At 38.8% G+C, this 23,004-nt stretch overlaps 1 protein-coding gene and 1 long non-coding RNA gene across 2 annotated transcripts in view; one reads left to right on the plus strand and one right to left on the minus strand.

Moving 5' to 3' along the window:
* Positions 1-9,417, plus strand: part of vstm2a (V-set and transmembrane domain containing 2A) — an 84,665-nt gene extending 75,248 nt beyond the window's left edge. The window contains exon 5 of the mRNA XM_044339847.1: positions 8,636-9,417. Within this exon, the coding sequence (XP_044195782.1) occupies positions 8,636-8,712 (77 nt within the window). The 3' untranslated portion in view covers positions 8,713-9,417. The remainder of the gene's footprint in view (positions 1-8,635) is intronic.
* Positions 1-22,083, minus strand: part of LOC122972611 — a 28,039-nt gene extending 5,956 nt beyond the window's left edge. Inside the window, exon 1 of the long non-coding RNA XR_006399786.1 lies at positions 21,644-22,083. This is a non-coding gene — a long non-coding RNA (uncharacterized LOC122972611). The remainder of the gene's footprint in view (positions 1-21,643) is intronic.
* Positions 22,084-23,004: the final 921 nt, after the last annotated feature.

The following is a 23,004-nucleotide window of genomic DNA, read 5'->3' on the forward strand; positions in this document are numbered from 1 at the left end:
AAATCACACATTTTTGTAAAAAATATCAAATATGTCAGACTAAATGTTTGCAAAATCAGTATAAATGACAGAGACAAGACAAGAAAATATCTCCATTTAATGGAATAATGCAGCTATAAACAACATTTTCTTATAAATATTTCATTTTGCACAACAGCAAATGTGCACTACATGGACACAGTCACTTCTCTAAAACCTTAGCAAGAACTTGAAATAATGTCTGTATAGCCATCGTGCTGTTGATAGGAAATATGAAATGAAGGCAAACTGACTATCTAGCTAAAGATGAAAGCTAACCATTTAGCTGTAAATTTTGTAAACTAGCAATTTGGCTGTAATTTCATGTGTCAACAAATACAAATGGGATGTTGACACAGGCTGAAACCTTCATAGAATCAGTGTTTTTGTAAGAAGAATGCAACTATGATTCTGGAAACACAACTAACACTAATCAGCTGCTTAGTTTTCTTGTTCCTCATGTCAGTTCAGGTGATACGGTTTAGAAAATTCTTATGGTAATGTGTGCTAAAACACTCAAAACTGCTGTGATCCTTTCAAATGTGGTGGATGGTAATTTTGGAGCTTGACTGTTATCACATGTACCCTCACTCTCAGTTAAACAATCAAGCTGCAAGGTAATGACACCCAGTTGTGTTTAAGCAGTCAGTCAGCCAAAAATTCAGTCGTAACTCAGGCAGCCAGATAGTTAGTTACAGAGCGCATCAGGCGACGAGCAAATCAGACGGCGAGATTTTACAGCGGAGCCACCGTTGCATGTAAGCGAGCAAGTCACAGAGACAGTCAGCAAGCCCATCAGCCAGCCAGCCAGGGATCAGCAGGGATAGATCGAACTGGCACTAAGCCAGTTTGAGCTCCCCGTGGAGGTGCTGTGGTGATTCACCTCCCTGCCTCACTGGCCTAGAATCGATATTCCACATCACCATTTCACCAAGCCAGAACATTTTGGCAAAATAGAGAGTGTTGTGTTAGGTTAAGTGGACAAATGAAGAGTATTCAGCACAGGTCTATTCTATCCCAGCGTGCAGTGAGAAAGCCTGGAAAGGTCTCCGGCTCAGACAGATACACTCGCTCATCGTACCTACAGATATCTGCGGTCCCTCTCGCTGAGGGAGAGAGCGATGGAAATACAGTGCAAAGAGAAAATGCAAACTCAAAGTGGCACCATGCACACTCCTAAATCCTGAAACACTAGAAAAGTCAGACATCTCCAAATCATATCCGTCTCTTCCACCTGGCTTTCACTTTTTCTTTAGCTGAATAACCACGAAAGAATGAAGAAAGAATTCATCTGAAATGACTTATGAAGACGTTGTCAATCAAACTATGACAGGAAGTGGCTGGAGATGCTTTTAACCACAGTGATTAATACATGAAATAACACAGTCCACATGATGGTAATGGTAGATAAAAAAGTAGGGATTTTTATATATTCAGCTGTATTTTTCCTTTGCTCAGCAATTAAAATGCATAAAGTGCACAAAAGCAATAATTCACAAATGTTTTTCCTTTGTTGTTTTCTAAAAATAGCTTTGGCAAACAGAAGGTACTCTTACCTTTGGTATGCTTGCTGGCAAGGTTAGTTTTGAAGTGAAAAACCACACACACACACACACACACGCACACACACACACTCACACCCCCCACACACACACACACACACGCACACACACACACACAGAGAAAGAAAGAGTGTGTGATTTATTTCCACTTGTTCGTGAATGTCTTACATATATTTTCAGTAAAACAAATGGAAACAGTATGACACCAGATGCATGCTAATAGGTTGAGGCAATACTTGCATGTTATGCAAATATCATAAAATCATACTGAATTACTATTTGATTTATATTGGAGGAAAGACTCCAAATGACTGCTGCAGTATAATTAAAGGGGAGTTGTGTTTTTTTTTTCTGTGCAATGAGGAATTATTACCAACATTTCAGGTGCTCTCAGTTTCAGTTTTAGCCCCACGTCTGTTTAGATCAGTGCTTCCCAACGTGGGGTCGGGACTCTTCAAGTTACATCTGAGGGATCTGCAAGATGATTAAGCAGTTTGATAAAATATTTCTAAATACAAAATTATATTTCTTATTTCAGACTTTTCTCAACTTGTTTTCTTGTTCTTGTTTTGTTGGAGAGTTTAACCTCATTGATCTTTAAAGATCATTAAACTGAAACAATATGAAAAGGAAATATTATTTGTTGGTTGAATCTGTGATGAGGGGTTATCTGTACACCTTGCTTGGAACCGGTGGTTTAGATAATCAGACTAAACAGTTGGCTTGTTTCCAACCTGTATGACCATCAGACTGCTTGTGTTTCTTCAGATTCTATTCCAACAATGCTGCCATGTTCTTCCCAGATCTGATCTATTACTTTGGTTTTGTTTCATCTACAATGTTGAAATATATTTATAAAATACAACATAGTTGATTTTATTTGTGTGAAATCTATAATTATCTAAGATTAATTAACATGTGAAATTAACAACAATCTTGAACATTAATAATGCATAAATATATAAACAGGGATGAAATAATTTGGCTGAAATGGAAATAAAAATCTGCTATGAGACATTCTGCTGTTGGTTGATATTGTATGTCTGAGAAATCACATATTAAGGAGAATTTATCACACTGAAAAGTGCAGACAAGATGCTTAGAGAGATGATTGCTAATAAAAATCAATGCCAGATTTATTACTGTTGTTTGTTTGCACCCCTGATAAAAGCCCCCCAAGTAGTGTAACATCCTATCAAATGATCAAATGCAAATAATGGGATAAAACTACTCTATTCTTAATTAATCTTCAGCTGATATATTATTCATCGTGACCGATGATATTTTCTATAATCAGACAGAAAATACTGCAGTCATCTAGGATTGACTCTGATCCAACTTCCTTTGGAGCTGTCTTAAATTAAAGAGCATTTTTAAGCCAAAGAAGTTTGATGAATATTCTTAAGTTTGTGTGTAACAGTAATAACATACAGCAGACTGAATGACAATATTTAAAAGGTACAAACATTCAAGGATTGATCCTTGAAGTCAAACAAAACAATGCATTTAGAGATCAACATCATATTTAGGAATATTATCCAGCAGATTTTGGAGCCTATTGCTATTAAGCTTTTAATCTTATGGTGTGGTGGTCATATGTGTGGCTACTAACATGCACCTTCTTTTGCTGTTTATTCTCAGACAACCAAACTGAGAAATGACTTTGCAAATACCAAGTGAAAGAATAAAAACCATCACAACAGCAAATAACAAATGCATGAATAACAATCACCCTGCTGCTCGGTAAGAAAAGAGTAGCTTGATCGCCAGGTTTTAGAGACACTGCAGGTATCAGGAGTACAATTCAGACTTAGTTATGCAAATTTTAAAAGCGCATCTTGTTGTCAAGTTGTCAGAGTTAATACTAAAGAAATGCTGGGTTAAAGGACAGCTGTGCAGCCTGACTCTGCTATGCTGCTGTGTTTGGTTTTATCTGACAAGAAAACATGCTCAGATTTGTTTTGTTTCATTTAATTTTTGTTAAAATATATTTTCAGTGTTTCAAAGGAAGTCAAATTCACCATTCACAGCTCTGCTGCAGTTGGACCTTTTAGGATTTGAGGCATGATCAGTTTAGTTCTGTTATCAGTTTTGTTCTGTTCTTAGTTTAAAATAGCTATTTACCATGGGTGTGCCTGAATACAAATACGTTATTCAACAAAGCACAAATAGTGGGTTTTTTACAAATATTTGTTTCATACAAAAAAAATGTAAAAGTTATTTGTTTTCGGGAAGAAAAAAAAAACATGTTAAATACCAGCGCACAGGTCGGTTACATCACTATCTCAGTGTCTCTCCTCTGCTCCACTGTTACGTCTATCAGCAGGTCTCAACGAGGGGAGTCACATCCACCTGCTACATGACGCACATTTCCTAATTTGGACATCACTCCCAGAGTTGGGGGTGTTACCCAGAGATAAAGCTGAACTACTGACACAAATGAAGTGCTCCCAAGGGAACACTTCATGAACACTTATTGTAACACTTTAATTTTCTAAGATTAAAAGTGTAATAAACACAAAAACAGGATTTTTAAACCTCTTTCCACTTTAATCGAATACAAATACAAATAATTTTGCTGCCTCAACAAATACAGATACAAATACAAATACGGGGCCCTCTGTAATTACTTTTATCAAGACTTCTTGATAGAGGTGCCATGGTGAGATCAACCAGCAACACAAACTGAAGTGAATTATTTTAATATAAAAGGGGAAAATTAGAATTTTAGGTTCAAATCGAAAGAGTTTTACTTGATTTTAATATTTTAACTATATCACTGAGTATAGTTTATGGATAAGGCAATCCTCATGTACTGGTTTTGGTCTGTCCATGGGATTTGATCACAATTACAAGAAATATAGAATATTTTCAGCCTCATCCTTTAAACATGAACACATGAAATGACTACTGTCCTTTCAAACAGAAAACACTGGAGAGAATACAGTACATAGTAAAGACGTGTGTTTGAAGTGAAACGTATATTGCATCAGTTTATTCCGAGATGAGTAAAAGAAAAAAACAAAAAAAACATTCTACTAAATCAGGTAGAATGCCTGTACAGTTTACACATTCATTATGTTCAATAAACTAGTGGAAATAAATGTCAATTTTGGATCGAAAAAACATATAACATTTACTCGTCTGCAGTTTAGGAAAATAAATATCTGACGAAATCAACCCTAATTCTTAGACTTTGCAGTGCAGAAGGAGTTCATATGGGGGCTGATGCAATCCACACAAACAGGGAGTCAGTGAATTAACATAGCTAAAGTGTGCAGTACAGTCAGTGTTCACACTGTTAAAGGGCCAGAGCTTGTTGAGCTATTAATACACTATTGAAGCCTGAATACATGGTTCTGAAGCAGGACACTCAACACTTAGTAGAGCACATACCTGGCTAATAATATGCCTAATTGTCCAAAAATGACAGTTTGACATGGTAGATTAGAACCAAAATTCAGTAATTACCTCGGTGTCTTAATCAACTTGTTTTACATGAGATCTATGACTTCATGGCTATGTTTCAAACAGTACAGGGTGTTCAGAATGGCAGAGGTGAGCTGTGCAACAGCTTAGGGACTCACACATTCTTGGAGGCCCCCAAGACCTACTTGGTGTTGTGTTTCTGAGGTTTTATCCAGAAAAACAGAAGGAAAGAGACAGACACATCTTTCATGCAGAGATTATGAAGCACCTCATTTATCTTCCATTTTTTCTGTGAAACTGTGTATCTTTAATAATTGTAAAAAGCTTGATATTACTGAATTATTGCATGTTTCTCCTGTACATTTTTTTCCTGTTCTGTCTCTCCCTGTGTCTGTGTCTTGCTCTGACTCCTAGCTGGAGGCTGATTAATTATTCTCTGTGAAGGATGTTTTGGCCCAGAGTGATTGCTGCTCCTCTGTGGCACTCCTGTTCTCTAGATCACCTCAAGCCAAATGATATGTGGTGGGGAGGAATAAAGGGTCAAAGCCCTCCATCTCTGTCCTCCCCTCCCCTACCCAACACCATTCCTCCCTTCATCCCTCAATCCCCAACAGCCTAGACAATCCAGAGCCGGGCTGCAAGGAACAAAGCGTCCCCGTGGACGATTTCCCTCTTAGAACCATCGCCTGGTCTGACACAGGAATCTAGTAAATGTCAATATGATTTAGTGAATATTTCATTTTCTATTTCCCAAGTCTTGCCTTATTTCATAGGATTACAACTTCGTATTCCTCCTGTTTCTGCTGTTTCATTCTTTCTTAGATCATTTCTTTCTCTCCATCTCTGCAGTTTCTGCCAAATAAGAGTAAACTTTTTTTTTTTTTTTTTGTCCACAGCATTCTGCTGCATAGAATTGTTTACATGTCATCTGTTAGTTTGCTCTCATCCATTCAGGTTTGATGTTCCCAAACGAATCAAACGGTGGGCTGAGGAGGGTGTGTTCTAGTTTGCAGTTGTTAGTCATGTCAGATGCTCAGTAAAGTGTGAGAGCAGCCTACTGTGTGATAGCAGCTTGGCAGGCCAAGGCAATGCTAACTGCCCATGTAAATCCAGTTCAAAAGCAGTTGGGGTTACACTTGCACTTTTCTGTGGTTGTTTGTTTAAGATAGTGGCATTCATGTAAGAATATGTACATCTTCATGAGCACAGTGTCAGTCTTAGACCTTTAAAGTGTTTTTGAATGCTCCAGCACTCTACCAATCCCAGCTCTGCAATTGCTTTGAGCAGCAGCTGCATGTCTGTGTTTGAGGAGATGAATATGTAAATAAAAGTCTTTAGGCTACATATGCATATCGGTATACCTCTTTCCTTAAGAGAAAAAGAAAAAACTCACCCGTTTTCAAGACAGTGTAAAACATGATATTAAAGGCCCACTCTCACACTCTCACCAAAACTTGCTGAGTCACAAAGAGGAATGAATCTAAGTGATGAATGGTTAATTCTCCTTAAAGACGACATATTCTGCACATTTCTAGGTCTATCTTTATATTCCTTGGCTCTACTGGAATATCTTTGCATGATTTATAGTTCAAAAAACTCCTTATTTATCTCATACTAGCCCCTTATGCAGCCCCTCAGTTCAGCCTCTATCTGAAACAGGCCATTTTAGCTCCTGTATCTTTAAGGCCCCCCCCAATGAGCCCACTCTGTTTTGATTGGTTAGCTCCCAGTAGCTGCGCCACGGCTGACTTCCAGCTACTCAGGAGGCAACGTCAACAAACAATGAAACAAACTATAGTTGTAGGATTTCACTACTTTTTCTCATTCTTTACTTGAAATGTCAACTTCTCAAATACATCTGTATGTGTTCAACCCAAAATCTGATCCAAAATATAAGAGTGAACAACGTGAACAACACATGGAAAAACCTTAGCAACAAAGGCTACACAATGGACGGCCATTTATGGGCACGTGCAAACAATCTGATGTCAGCTTGTCGGCGAGTAAGAAAAAAATGTTGCAAATGAAGCTTTCAGATCAGGTTGAAGCCCTGACTTTTGACTTGCAGGGAGCATTTCTACATACGCTAACCTCAAGTTTGCAACATCATAATATAAAAACAGAACATTACAAAAAGCATAATATGACCCCTTTCAGTTTGAAATACTATTGAAAACCATTTGATGCTTTCACACACATACACAAAAAAAAAATCAAGAAAAATCAAGACATCTGTTGCCATTTACGTGTTTGAATCCAGGCTTTTAAACCTGCTCTGCAGCCAAGCAGTGTTCCTCGGCTTTATAGGTGACTGCAGCATTACGGACTAAATCTGATGACACCATATGGTGTCAAATTTGGAATGCAGAGTAATTACATTAGTAATAGTAATTACATTCATAGAGGATGGTTCTGATTCTGCAGTGCCAGATTTATGTCCAGTGCCAATTCCTTGTACCAGTGCAGGATGTAGTGTGCCCTTAGTGTAGTGAGGCAGAAAATAAAGAAGTGAATGTTGGGAGTGAGGATGTCTGACTTTCAGAGACTGCATTGTCTATCAACAAACAATTTCTTTTTTACCATTACCATAGTGTTTCCCCTTGATGTTGCACTAATCATGTTTTATGAACAATGGATGTGTAATATGAAAGGAATTACTCATAGTAACCAACCCACAGAGAATTATCTCCCAACTCTCCAGTTCTCCTTTAGCATCTTTCAGCTCCTAGTTTTAGTTTTACAGCCTACAACTTCACTGTTTTGTTTCACTCTCAACCTGGTTTTCAGCAGCAGCAGGCAGATTTTTTCAGCTAAAACCCCACTGTACACTACCTGCCCAGAACCAAAAAGCAGATAAAGAAAATTAGCGACTAGCTGGTGAACATAGAGGAGACTTGAGCAGGTAAAGAGACAGATATTTCCCTCAGGAGTTGGTGGAGACCAAACCAGAGCTAAAAGAGTGACTATTAGGCTACAGTTTGCATGACGGACAGAAACACGACTTCAAATGAATGCTAAAGTTGCTTTGTGTCTGCTGGGTGGGTGAACAGGGTGTTTGCTAACACATTCTCCATAAAAACAACTAAGGTGATAATACATCAATGTCATATTTTCAGCTTGTTGCACTGCCCCAAGTGGCCAAGAAATAATATTAATGTTGCAATTGTTTTAACCGTTCCTTAAATAGTTTACTCTACATAAATAATATTAACCCCAACAATACAGTAACCCTTAACTAAAAGTATAACTAAAAATACTTACACTTGATATCTCAGACTAGTTTTTTTTTTTCATTGGCTGCTGCAGTTCTTAACAGCAGACAGAAAATGCAACAATGAAGAGTCATTGGCTAGACGCTAATGTGCAAGTACAGATTTCATCTTGTTTGTTTTGAAATATCAGTATCCTTTCCAAAGACCACATTCCATCTGTATTCAGTGGTATGTATTACAAACTTCACTATGGGAAATGCACTAACATTTGTATCTCTGTGCTGAGAGGTGTATCATTTCTTACATTCCTAGAGCTCCGCGGGTCTGTCTATTGAACACCTGAGATAAATATATAGTTGGTTATCAGAAAATGTAATGTTTTTTTTTTTAATCCTTTGTTTCTTTTCTCCACAGGTACAAGAATATCATCCAGCTATGGACTGGCTGTCCTCCTTCTGGCTTGTGGTTTGGTGAGGGATGCCTTGTTATAATTTGAGGAACTGACATGGTTTGCACCCAGATCTCGCTCTCTCTCTCTCTCTCTCTGTTTGCTCTCAAGGTGAACAAGAAAATTGCCTGTTTTATCCCCCCCCTTCCCCACCCACTACCACCATGCGGACAGCACAGTTGGCCCTCATTTCCAAGCCACTACTGCTCTTGCACCCAGCACATTGTTCTTAGCCACTGTAAACACCAGTCACCTTTAAACCAGTTGGATTACCTTTTGTACAGACGCCGACTCGACACCTCCTGAGGTGCAACGCTCTGATGTGAAAATGGACTCTGTTGTTGGATAACTCTCATGGAAGAATGACTTTCTTATGGTTTCGCTGTTCCAGTTCATGTGTTCATTGATCAAAAGTGAACAAGAAAAAAGGAGAATCTATATTTGTGTAATATAAATGATTCTAGATATATGTATATCTGTTTTATTTGAAACACATAGACTTACTATATGTGCTGTATACATAGCTGACACTCACCATATTGGCCATGGAACTTCATTGTGAATAGGCCCTCTCAAAGGATAAGAAACAAAAGAAATTAAAGTACATCTTAAAGGACCAGCGTGTAAGATTTAGTGATATCTAGCGGAACTACCTTCGCAGAAATGGAACATAATATTCATAAGTATGTTTTAATTAGTGTATAATCACCTGAAAAGAGGAATTGTTGTGTTTTCATTAGCTTAGAATGAGCCCTTTATATCTACACAGGGAGTGGGTCCTCTTCCATGGGGGCCGCCATGTTTCTACAGTAGCCCAGAACGGACAAACCAAACACTGGCTCTAGAGAGGGCCTTTCACATTTTTCACAAGTTTCGCGGCCACCGTAGGTTCTCCTACACACTTGGAAGGGGAGGGGTCGAGGGGGAGGGGTATTCAGTTGGTTGCAATCTGCAACTTCACCACTAGATGCCACTAAATCCTACACACTGGTCCTTTAATTTAGACTGTTAACATTAGCCATCAGGTGAAAAAGGTTAAATTTTTCATTTTTCTTTAAGCTGTATTGGCCATCCAAATGATCTAATGTGCATAATTTTACATCTTGTTAGTGATACATATTCAGGTGTGCATGCTTATTGGTCTGAAGGCTTAAAGGAGAGGAACATACTACATTATTTGAACTACGTGAGTCAACACTTGGAGTTCAGTGTTACAGTATGTTGAATTTAGCTTTATTTCAATGTGCTAGCTTTGGTGTGAAAAAACAATTTGTCCCTTGTCATTTTAATTTGTATTGCATCTTCAGTAGGAATAAAAAGGATGTCACGATTTATGAGTCATTCAAAATCGTAATATGTGACCATTGGATGATTAATTTTAATTGACATGCACCTTGTTCCATTCGGCATCATTTTTAAATGGCATGCTTCAGTTGCTGTACACCTCCCTGGTATGTCTCATTATTACAAAGGATGAATGAGTATTTACCCACTTTGGTAATTCATGCATTTACAGATAGATGTCTGAGTGGCTGGATGGTGACAGAGCGAGCAGACTTGCTTATCATCAACACTATGTATATTATATGTTTGGGAGAAGCAAGTTAGTTTAGTTGGAATCTTAGATCTCGCAGTAATATATTTTTAGCTTTATTTTCAGATGATATATCATAGAGATTTTTATCCACGCAGAGCATTTATGAACTAAACGCTTTGACAATCTGACACAAACACAGACGAAGGTGTTCTCTGGTTTCTTAGTGAAACAGCTCCTCTATTCAGAACATTACTGTGATGCAGTATAACCTCCAGGATCAATGGGATTCTTTTGTTGCAAAAGTTCTTCTGTGCACCATCCATCATAAATGCAGATTCTACAATTCACATGGAAATATTTATGAATAATAGACTAGTTGATTTATGTCTCAACACTATAAAACACAATATCCACCATGAGTATCATACTGCCCCAATGCGGCAGTTGCCCTGCAATGAGATCAATATTTTGTTTTGCTCGGAATTGACCCTCAAGCACATAAAGTTTTTTTTTTTGCTCAGTTGATGCCCAAACTTTACACCAACTTAAGGTAACATGAAGCATGATTATGTAGTTCTTTGTGTGTTGTATGGTATAATCTAACATTCATACCTAACATACAGAACAAATGTGTGCTGTGTGTTTTCAAAAGCAAAACACTCACCTCCTTCTAAGCTTTTATTCCGCTTTGCAGACAAAGCAAAAATTCCCCCCCTGTATAGTTGAACTGCACTCCCAAAGAACTGTGGATGGATATGAAACTTGTTGATTCAGCGCTGAAGTTCATAGGCTGATGGAGCTCGTCGTGCTTTGGGTTCCAACCAGAGACGTTTACTGATCAGCAGCTTCCAGCCTGGGTACAAGATGTGTGGGCAACAGAGGGCAACCCTCTCTAATCTCTCAAATTCCACATAGCTTGAGGGTGTATTTGGACAGCTAATTTCACATCACTGTCACATATATGCCACTCTCCTGTGACTGGAAATCAATTGCTGTGTTTTGAAATTACATGTTATGTAATGTGATTCTGAATGTTTAGTTTGCAGAAAAAAAAAAAAACTTCAATTTTGAGAGATCTTGCGAACGAGATTTGGATCTCGACAGGATTGAAAGTGTTGCCCAGGCACTTTGAAGAAAGTGTGCACCGTTTGAACGGACAGTTTGTCCAACCCTCATGTAAAAAAGTTACAGATCTGTACAACTTGTAAATGAAATAATCAGCATGTTAACATTTTTTTAATCCATTTAAAAAGGCAGAGGCCAGTGATGTTCTGTACTTGTAATAATGGTGTCATGTACTCATATTCGGGTTTTCATCTCTTCAAAAATGAACTTGGGTAAAATGTATTTGACAAAAAAAAAAAAAAAATTATATCTACAGGTATATATATTTGAAACATCTCCTTTATAAAGCTTTCACCCTTCTTCAGGGACTCACTTGACTGTGGGTCCTTGCAACATATTGAATAGATCAAGGAGAGACAGAAGCAATGAATGATGTGATATTGGGATTGGAGGGACGAAAAATGAAGCTTAGTCAAAAAAAAAAAAAACTGAGTTATGAGTTTGAGATTTTGATGGAGGTCGAATTGCTTTCAAGCAACAAGGTCTCTATTACCAAAGAGGAGAACAGTTCACAATGACGGCAAGAGCAGCAGTTCCTTCAGAAAACAGCACCCACCCATTTTTTTTTCTGTTCTGTTTTATATGCCACACCACTCACCCACTCTAGATGTATTTGTTTCTTCTAATGTATTTCATTTCAATGCGGTCCTGTCTGTTTGTTGAGCTGTCAAAAATTCTGATGAATTATAATTCTCTTTTATTTGGTATTGTGTGAGGCTTCTGTACTGGAACATTGCAACAGTTTGTATTATAATGACGATATCAAAATAATATTTAAATAAAACCATTTTCACAGATGAAATTCAAACACTGAGGGATTCCATCTGTTTGATTAGTAACATACTGCGCTTTATAGTGAGTGAACGGGAGAAAGTGCTGACGACGCCTAAAACTGGCCCACTTTCCAACTCGGAGGAAAGTTACTTTTGTGTGAGCTTAATCATTTTTTATTTGATAGTACTGCTAAATGTTACTCAAAGCCAACCAGCATGGCCTTCATTTACACAACCAGCCAGAGACTGAAAGATGGAAAAACAGAGTGGGATGACAGTAATATTAAACGTCTACAGTACATTTCTAAGACTCCTCACAAATGATTGCTGTAATATTTGAGTTGAGAAGGGGGAAAACAAGCAGCAGTTGCAGGTGATATTGCAAATTGGTCTTACTGCAGGTATCTTGCTTTTTGGCAGTCAGCCTTCGTCAGTGTAAACCTTGGAAACGGGGAAACTACCTCTTTGTTGGCAAAAATGGGCCTGTCAAATCTCATCATCCGTTCATCTGTTTGAAAGACAAGATCGAGGAATGGGGAAATAGATAGAGAAAGAGAGGGAGAGAGAGCCTCTTTGGAATTAAGGAGTGAATTTGGCAGTAGCAGCGCCTCAGCTAATCAGGTTTACTTAATCAGTGAATTCAGAATGCAAAGTAGGCAGAGTAGCGAAAGAGAGCAAAGGCAGGAGAGCTAGATGAGCAACAATACAAAATTAACCCTCAACCCGTGTTTGTTAATTCAGCAAGTGATGACACAGTTATTTATGTGGAGGCGAAGAGCAAACCACCGGCCCTCTTCTGGCATTCTAATCAGGACACTGGTCGTACCGCACAACAACAAAAAAAACACACAAAAAAGAAGGGATGTGGAAATTATCGACTAAATCTTGCATATTGTGGTACTGTCGATGACTCACAGATGGCCGAGATCTGTTGTTGTTTCATGTCCCTCCGTCGAGGAAAAAGTAATACAGCGAGATAACTGAACTATATATTCTCACACGCTCATGAAATATACATACATACATTGTAGGGACAGGATCCATGCTGAGCAAGAGCGAACGCTGTGATTCTAGCCTTAATGCAAAGCACCCCACTGGTAACGCAGCATGGTGTACGGCAATGTGTTCTCAACTGCTTCCTCACACCTCGAGGATGACATTGTACATCAGACGAAATGGGAAAGATCCTACTGTAACAGCTCTGTGGGGATGCGGTGGCCTAAAGGTTAGAGGAGATGATTTGACTGGAAGTGTATAGGCGAGAAAAAACAGGAAACAAGGAGTGATGTCCCTTTCCTGAGCGACTCTGCAAAAAGCAGCAGCTTTATCCGCCTCAAAGTCTAAAGCTTCATAAGTGGCCCCTCGACGCTGCGATGTTGATTACGCCCCTTGTACGTGCTGGCAGGCTTGATTAGGTTTGCTTCAATGTAAAGCTGACTGCAGGATGACATTTATAACAGTGAATGGATTTCCCTAATTCATTAACGACGATTTAAAATATCTTGAGTGCAAGTGTGAGAAAGCTTAGCCAGAGGAAAATGATGGGAGGTAGACTCAGACTTGTTCAATGACTGAAAAAAGTGATTTATTCAGACCAAAAACAAGTATCTCAAAAAATGAAAACGAGGAGATCAAAGATGGCTTAATCTGGTTTAACTCAGAAAAACTGACTCACCCTTTTATCTCTAGAGAAGCATGGAAACTCCCTACTTAACATCAACAAACAACTGAACTTAACAGTACTTGTCTGTCTTGATTAAACCAGAAATCCAGATGTAACTATAACAAAGCAATGCTAAACACAAAAAAGCCAAGGATAGTATGTGAAAGCAATGCTACAAATAGAAGTTCTACTGGCTAAATTAACAAATGACGAGCATGTTAAGAAATACAGCAAAATGTAACAGGGTGTGGTCTCACCCACTTTGTAACAACAAGTGTAGATTTTTGCTGCTGGAGCCATTGGATGACCAAGAATCAATAAACAAGACTTCCAACCTAAATGACAAAATAGAACATTTGGTAATTCCTTATGAGCTTCTTCAGATCTGATGCCCCCATCAACAGGATGAAATACATTTGTCAGTGCCATCACCGGATTAAATTGCCTGAGGGACCCAGGGCAAAAATGAGCCTCTGGACCCTATTAACTCCCACTTTTCTCCCACTCTGAATTGTATTCCTTTGTCAGTATATTACATGACCCTTTGCTGCACGGTAGTATAATTAAACACAAATTAATTTAGGGATATGCATCATGTAAGCATAGTATCGGCAGAAATTATGAAGGTCTTAAAAGATTTTGACACAAGTAGCCTCTTTTCAAAAGAGGGTCTCAAGATCACCCATCTGAAAACCTTTACCATGTCACATTATATTATGCTTTAGTAGCACACATTCCCATATTCCAAATTAAAATGACAATGAATCAAATTACCACAAACCAAACAATTAGCACAGGGCTTTTGAGGCCCTGCTGGTAAACCAGCAATTCCAAACCTGTTACAAATGATCTTTACCAAAAATAAGTCATGTGAACCTCCTCCCTACAAGGCCTTAGAGTACTATAGCAATGATTCTACTTCAGTCTTTGCTTCTAAGAGACAGCGGTCATTATTTGCATGGCGACAAACAGTCCTTATAAAGTAAGACAGCAAAGATGTTTTAAACAATCAATGCTGTCATTTTTCTGGAAGGGACATTCTCTGATCAATAGGGTTCATCCTCTGGGGACTACATGAATCCATAACACATTTTTCAGTCAGAGACACATCCAGCTCTCAAAGAATCTGAGCAGCGATAGCAAACAATGTTGGTGAAGGTATTAGCAGAGCAAGAACATGACTAGACGTTAGTCAGCTGATGGCTGAATGAGCCAGTGATTGTGGGCTAACGTAAGCATGACCTCAGCGCTCTTCCTGAACTAACGCTATGGATTTCAGCCTTTAATTATTAAGATACAGTGGCTGAACTCGCGGACTTAACAGGTGCGTCCCCGGAGAGTCTGCATGTGCTGAGGGTTGTCCAAACCCACAATTCCTCCAGACTTCACTTGAAAAATGATCCACAATCCACAGCAATATAGAAATGAAGATGTAAAAGAAAATAATACTAAATATTATTATTAATAATAAAAAACAATAATTATGATAATAATAGGCTACGTACAATTTTTACTTTGATGACATGCTTATTTTCAGTTTTGTTGTCCTATTAATGACTTTATGTAGTGAGGTATAATGTATACACAGAATAACAGAGCTAAAGGCTTAATAACATGGATTTATGATAATCTGCTAAAGTAAATGATGTCCATCTACAATATGAAATTCTTCAGTTGAGGATTGAATGTGAATATAATATCAGTCAGTGTTTAGCAGTTTATGTAAAGGGAAAATGTCACTGAGGATTCTGTCCAGATTTGTTGAGTGTGAAGCAGCAGACCTGCCGATATCAAAACCATTAAGAAAAACACTTTAAAAAGGTGTAGGTACTAAATAATACCACTAAATAATACTAAACCCTCTTCTCTTCACCATGAATATCCATAACAGATTCCATGGGAATCTAACCAGTGGCTGTTGAGATATATTGCCCTGGACCAAAGTGTGGTAGAGATGAATTTTACAGCCAAATGACAAATCTGTAGTGAGGCAAAAATTCTACTAGTAAACAAACAGGTGTGAATGTGTCTCTATTGTAGTTTTGTAGCACTTTTCCTGAAAGAGAAGCAAGAACAAACCTACTCTGCAAACAGATAAAATAAAATCCATGATCTGCTCTTGACAATGCATGGAAAAGTTGTACTATTTGGGTTAAATTGGATATCCTAGAAATTAATACAAATCCCATGTGCTTTTACAAATGCTGACCGGCATCTCTGACTTAGCAAGATGAAGGGTCCTCTGACACCATCTTATCGGTGCTTTTGGGATCTGGTGGCGGGCAAAGTGCTAACAAGCAATTCTGCTCAAAGACATTTTAACAAAGGCAAAGCAACTGAAGGGCATTCAACATAACTAAAGTTTCTCTTGCTTGCCAGTGTGTGCGTGCGTCGGCGTGTGTGTGTGTGTGTGTGTGTGTGTGTGAACGCCCTGCATTATTTATTTGCACTCATTAAAAGTAATCAATTGAAACTGGCATTGATGTAAGGGTCTTTATTGGGCTTTCAAGAAGCTGTCACTGTAATGTACCGTGTGACTTTCCAACCCCGCTTGATTGTTTTGTTCAACGAAAACGCCCAAAGGAATGGGAATGTGTTTGTGCGGACCCATCATTGCTAAGCATCCCTCAATGCTTTGGGATTTAAGAACCCCAAAGGCTTTGGAAGAAAATCATATTGGCATATCAGCCAAAAATATACTGCAGCAGGCTTAGGATGGCTGTCAATGACTGAGTATGGCAACAATGGCCATGTCACCTCAAAGTGTGTAAATACAAAGCTCTGAGTTAACCCAGCGTGAGAGACAGATGAAACAGTATGAAAGCAGTTATAGAAAATACGCTGCATGCTATAAGTGAGTGGGTGTGTTGATTAAAAAAGAGAGCCCAGGAGAATTGAGTGTTGACGGAATGTGAAGCCTTCCTCATTAAAATATAGAAGCGGGGACAGGAATGTATTGTTCTCCAGAGCACTTCTCTTACATGTAAACAAACAAATTAGTTCCAACTCACTGTTAATCATACCTGCTAAAAGATATGTGTGTGTTTGTTGGGGTCTGCAGTCCTCGTATCTAGCATGCAGAGGCAATGCTGTTGCTGCAGCTCTGAAACAAAGTGCCATGCAATATGGAAGACCCTTCCAGCAACATCCTCCTTTCTCCTTCAAAAGGGGGCCAGAGGGGCCTGAGTGAAGGAAGTCAAGTGCATACACAGGAAAACATGAGAGTGACAGCCTGCAGTCTAATCAATTCAAGGTTGTTTTATAGCATCTCAAAGCAAATCGGTGACATGAATATGAAAATACAAGACAGGTCATTTACCTGCAGACAGTGTGATTCCTTAGTGAACATAAATGTATTGTTTCAGTTGGATTTACATGACTGCATTGACTGTCTGAGATTTTATGACAAATGTTAACATACATTTCTGTCACTAAGGACATCCCAATTAAGGTAATAGGCTACTCATTTTGGAATATATGTTGTTTACTGTTGTATCAGGGGAATGTAGTCCATTAAGGGCGCTGGGGCACTGTCTTTCCTGCAGTTCCTATTGTAAAATACATATTTTAATGAAAAAAACATTTTTGTTATTGTTGTGTTGTAAGTGTGTATACATTTCAGTTTTTAGTCTGACATAAATCATACATAATTAAAGAAATGTGCGATGACTGAATGACAAAAACGCTGCCTGCAATGTCGTCTGTGTGCCAAAGGGCATACTATTCTCTGCCAGACGGTGGGATGTGTGTAATTCCTTCAGTTTTTCCTGGTGGCTCCTGATTGGTTGACACGGCACGCTGAAAATAACTGGATCTGGTGTAGAAAATTTTATGCATAAGAAATGTTGCCAATGCACGATTTTCCGCTTCCTTCTCTCGCTTTAATAGATTTTTTTTTTTTTTTTCAATATTCATATTCCTTTCTGGCTAATAATGACGTTTTTGAACCGATCTGGCAACACTGCTCAAGTTGACCTGGCTGGTCAACCAGACACGCCTGCCTGCTTCTAGCTGGTCAGACCAGCTAGTAGCAACGATGGCTAATATAGACAAACAATATGCTGAAAATAGTATTAATTCATTGCTTAAAAATCCATTCTACCAGAGGACATTATCAGAAAAGCTCACAGTAAAAAATCTGGGACCAGTCCGGCCAAAGAATTTAAATATTTAACAGCCTTCTGGATGTTATTAAGGGAAGTGCTACATTCGCAGTTTTGCTAGCGAGTAGTATAAATGGCTTCCTGGATGTACTGAAAGTCATGCTCTTTTTTGTTTCCCATGCCTGCTGTTTCAGGCAACCACATCTGATGGGAGTGACAAATATGAAACATCCTTCCAAAAAAAAGTAGAATGAAAAAAGCATGAAAAAAGCAAAACTCATATGGATAACTCAGAGAAACTCGCCATATTTGGAAGAGCAAACATTGCTAGCCAGCTTAGCGACAGCTATAGGGTTGGTATTGCTAAGCACAATGAAGAGGTTGATAGGAACAGAGCTGTTCTTTCAAAGATTATTAACCGTGTCATATTGTGGTGCATATGAACTTGCATTACGTGGCCACCATGAGAGTTGTGACATGGCGAACCATGGGATTTTTAATGGACTGGCGGAATTTGCAGCTGTATTGGACAGGTGTGTTGAAACACCATTTGGAAACGGCCACTGTGTTTAATAGTGCGGCCAATATAAAATTCAGAATGAGTTACTGGATTGTATGCAGTAGATTATGTGTGAGTACATAGTAGAGGAGCTCAAAAACATTGACTTTCTAGCCATTCAGGCCAATGAAACTACCAGTGTGTCGAAAACAAAGTCCATCAGGTTCTACTCCCGTATACTCTCCTAACACAGAGACTGTTCTTGAGAAGTTAAAAAGAAATCCTGCCAGCAGAGGAGCAGAGAGATAAACTAACAGCCCAGACACACGATTGCGCAAGTGTGATGTGGAGAGAATCCAGTGGTGAGCGTAAGAGGATACAAGACATGTATGAATTTGCCCACTATGTACGTTGTTACACGCACCGACTAAATCTATTCATGCGTCGAAGAGCGTGCCTTTTCTTCTCCAACTTGAGTGGGTTCTCTGCCTTTTTCTCTCACTCCACGAAGAAGACAACTGTGCTGGATGATGTGGCACGCCACAGACTTCCACCAGCAGCTCCAACTCACTGGAACTTCCAGTCGCAGGCTGTCAACGTTGTTCAAGAGCACAAACAAGATTTGATCAAGCGCTTTCAACGAATCCTGGGCAGCAGCGAGTTCGATTCGACTACTGAGCGGGAGGCAAATGGATAACTGTGACTCTTAGAAGACTGAGAGTTTAACTTCTTGGCTTTGTTTCACTCTGTTGATGTGCTGTTCAGCCAGCTGCAGAAAAGAGACATTGACACAGTTTACACCCAAGATGCGCTAAAATACACAGGGTGCGTGAGGAATCTATTCCTGCCCTGTGCCAAAAGCGTTCAGCATCTCTTCGAGTGGCGTCCTCGTCGCACAGATGGCTTGACCTGGAAACCTACCCCTAAATAGCCACTGAGGTGTGCTACATTGTTACAGCCCATGTGAAGGAGCAATTTGGGATCATGGGACGTCTTCAAAGTGCCACATTGTCGCAGAGTGAGTTTTTCAGCACAGCACTTCCCCCACGCAGCCCTCAACCGCACAGCCGATGCATACCCCATGATAAACAAGGTGAAACTGCACACTGAGCTGTCTCTTATCTATTAGAGAGAGGGAGTTCAGTGCCTGCAGTGGCGCTGTGGCCCTACTCAACCTCATAGTGGAAAGCAAACCTCCAGCTAACCCTCTCAGAGACAGTCAAGCTCCTTCACATTCAGATCACAATCCCCATGACAACATCAGAGGCTGAGAGATGTTTCTCTACCTTGGAACGGATAAAAACATTTCTTTTTGAAACTCTTATGTCCAACAAACGTCTTGATGCGCTCGCCATGCTGTCAATTGAAAAGAAAGACATAGTTTTAACGCCAAGGTCATAGACAGATTCACATCCTTGAAGCAAGTTCGGCTATAAGTGAGCCATATCCTTAATATAAAGAAACCTGCTAAAATTTATCAAAGAAAATGAACCTCTCATTAAAAAAAATCCAATTGTTGAATATTGATTATTATTGGTTTATGTTGTTTTGTATGTGATAACACTGCACTGCAATTTGTTTTTATTGCCAAAGTTGTATTGCAGTATTGAATGATGTATTGTTGCATGTGTTCTAGACTAAGCCTTTGTTGACTAAACATGTGTCTCAAAAACAAACAAAACAAACATGGCTTAATCTGGTTTAACTCAGGAAAAATTCAACAAACTTGCACACGTGCACACAGCTACACAGTCATCCTTTTTCCTTTCTGCTCTCCTTCTAAACCAAAAGCTCTTCTCTTAAACAAACCCTCCAACCATATTTCTCACAGGGGTGTTTGAATCTTCCCACCTATAATAGGTTAACATGTTGCTGGTATCAATTAACATTGTTTACACACACACACACACACACATTGCATCAACAATGTCATTGATATGGGGAGATGTATTGTATGTATGGTATGTTATGGGGGGGGGGGTACAGTAGTGACTGAAGGCAGGCAAAACATACATGGATCGTTGTAGTCTGTGTTGACGATTGTAAAGTGAAAGCAGTTGCAATTGGCTACCAAAAGATGCTTTTTTAAACTTTTAGAAACTACTAGCCTAGCCGCTGGTATTACTATTGTTAGACCAGGGGGAAAATGTGGACCAGTAGCAAAGGTTACACAGGCAAGGATGCACTGTGTAGCCCATAAAAACATAGACTGTGGATTAATAGGGGAGAGAGCCAAAGTTAGCCTCTCGCTCTAGCCGATGCTCATTTAATATTTAACACAACAGTATAACACTGTACATATTTCTAAGATACGTCAGTTTTCTGAAACCTGCTGCTTCAAAGTTCATGTTTCACATTCACACCAAAACATATCTTACAGAAATAAAATAAATGTTGAAACCAAATTGACAATAAATAATAAAAAACATTCTGTCTAAAGAAAAATAACAACATGAATTATAAAATGTGACTTACATTCCTAAATAAATAAGAACAGGCTTAACTAAAATATAATATACTATGTATATAAAATATAATCTAAGATATATATATGTGTATGTGTATATATATATATATATATATATATATATATATATATATATATATATATATATATAAAACAATTTGCTTTCAAAAACAAAAACCCCTGAGTGGTGAAAAGGGGCCTTCTGGATTTAGGCTAGTATGTACATATTGTTTCTAAACAATGTATTTTCTTAGTATACAGAAATATATAAAGTACCACAAAGCTTATAATTTGATACAGGTTCAGATCAGTGCTGAACACTAGAAAGACTGAACACTAAAAACATTCACAGATCTAAAAAAGTATTAGTGCATGTATCAAATACATGGCTTACACACTCTTATCTATGTAAAAAAATATAGTCTACAAAGCTGACATGTTAACACTTGTTATTCTTGTTACTTTAAGCTTATTACTCAATATACGACTCAGCTTAAAAACCAACTGAAGAAACCGTCACAACAAGCAGCCAGACCTCCTGCACACTCATTCATTAATCACACAACATCAACAGGTGACTGAACAACCACTCAATTAAAAACGGGATCAATTCCAAATGAATGAGTGAGTCCAGACAGCTCACTGTAACTTCAACAAGCAAACTACCCACAACACATTATATATATATATCTCTGCTGCATTCTTGTTAAGGAGATAAATTCACACAACAACCACAGAGACATTTAACCATCAGAGATAAAATTAGCGACCAAAGAGACAGAGAGAGAGAAGCTGTATATGACTCACGTTATCCGACGTCTTCTTCTTTCCTTCATGGAGATGAAATATTCATGTAATGACGTCTCACTGCATTTGTGGCTGTTGGTCCTCTTGTTTGTTAGTTAGCAGAACTTTGTGGCTGCTGCTTAACCAGTCCAATATCATTAGCAACAATGACAAACAAGCTTACTCTCCTGGTTGTTTCTCCGGTTGCTTCTCTCTCCAGTTAGCTTAAAAACAGTCCTCAGTCCTTCCATGGATGCATAAAGAGTACTTCAGGGCTGCTACAAGAAGCTAACTGTTGGCTAATGCAAGCAGCTATCTACTGCTCGTTATCATAGACTGTAGATAAATGTGAACGACGCGTCTCCACTTCCTACCGCGATGCAAAAGTGACGCCAAAATATCCCCTTTCCGGGAGCCGCCATCTTGCTTTTGTGGCGTCATTCGGAGCCAGAGTCTGCGCAGTAGAGTCGAGCGGCGGGATGACTGCCCGTGGAACACGCCCCCTCAGCCGTTCCGCGGCCTGACGGAGGTTTGTGAGTGGCTGTCACAGCTGTCAATCATGATGTCAGGACTCAAAAAATAGAGGAGCAACCTCCTCTGCCTCTATGGCCCAGCCTCCACTGCTGTGGATTAATAGGGGAGAGAGCCAAAGTTAGCGTCTTGCTCTAGCCAAAGCTCATTTAATATTGAGCTGCGTGAGCAGGGCAGGTACGAGTGATCTCCCTCATGTATCCACATTGGCTTTAGAGCACCGTCTACTGACATCGTAGTAGTACTGACCGTAGTCCCACCTAGTGGAGAACTCACGCCACACCGCTGGGAATTATATTAGTTTCATCTGACAGAATCCTAAGTATATTTGAATGTAAAAATCTGTTCGCTGACAACATTTTGAAGATATATTCAATATGAACATCTATTATGTTTCAGTGATATAAAAATAAAAATATGACTTTTCACAAACGTACTTTGTTTATGCAAAATAGTTTCACAGAAACATAATTTTAATGAGAAGTTGGATAAACACAGAGAAAATGGAAATTCTGAAACTCTGAACTGAACTGAAGTGATCACTGCATTTTTTTTTTAATCAGTTAAAAAATTTTCAGAATTTCAGTATTATTGAGGTCTAGGTTTAGAACGATTAAGTCCTGAACTTATTTCACAGTCCTTCAACCATTTAACAAGATGGAGACAGATATTAACTGTCTGGCAAGAGGAAATATTACAAAATAAGCACTAAAAGTAGATAACTGAAAAAAAGACAGCAGGTATGTGACACAAGTTTAAGATGCAAATATCAGTGAATAAAAGGTTAAACACAAAAGAAATATCAAGATACCATCATTCTATTCAAGAACAGGATAGTGTTTGCTTCATCC

Source organism: Thunnus albacares, chromosome 21 (assembly GCF_914725855.1).
Source record: "Thunnus albacares chromosome 21, fThuAlb1.1, whole genome shotgun sequence".
Lineage (NCBI taxonomy): Eukaryota > Metazoa > Chordata > Actinopteri > Scombriformes > Scombridae > Thunnus > Thunnus albacares.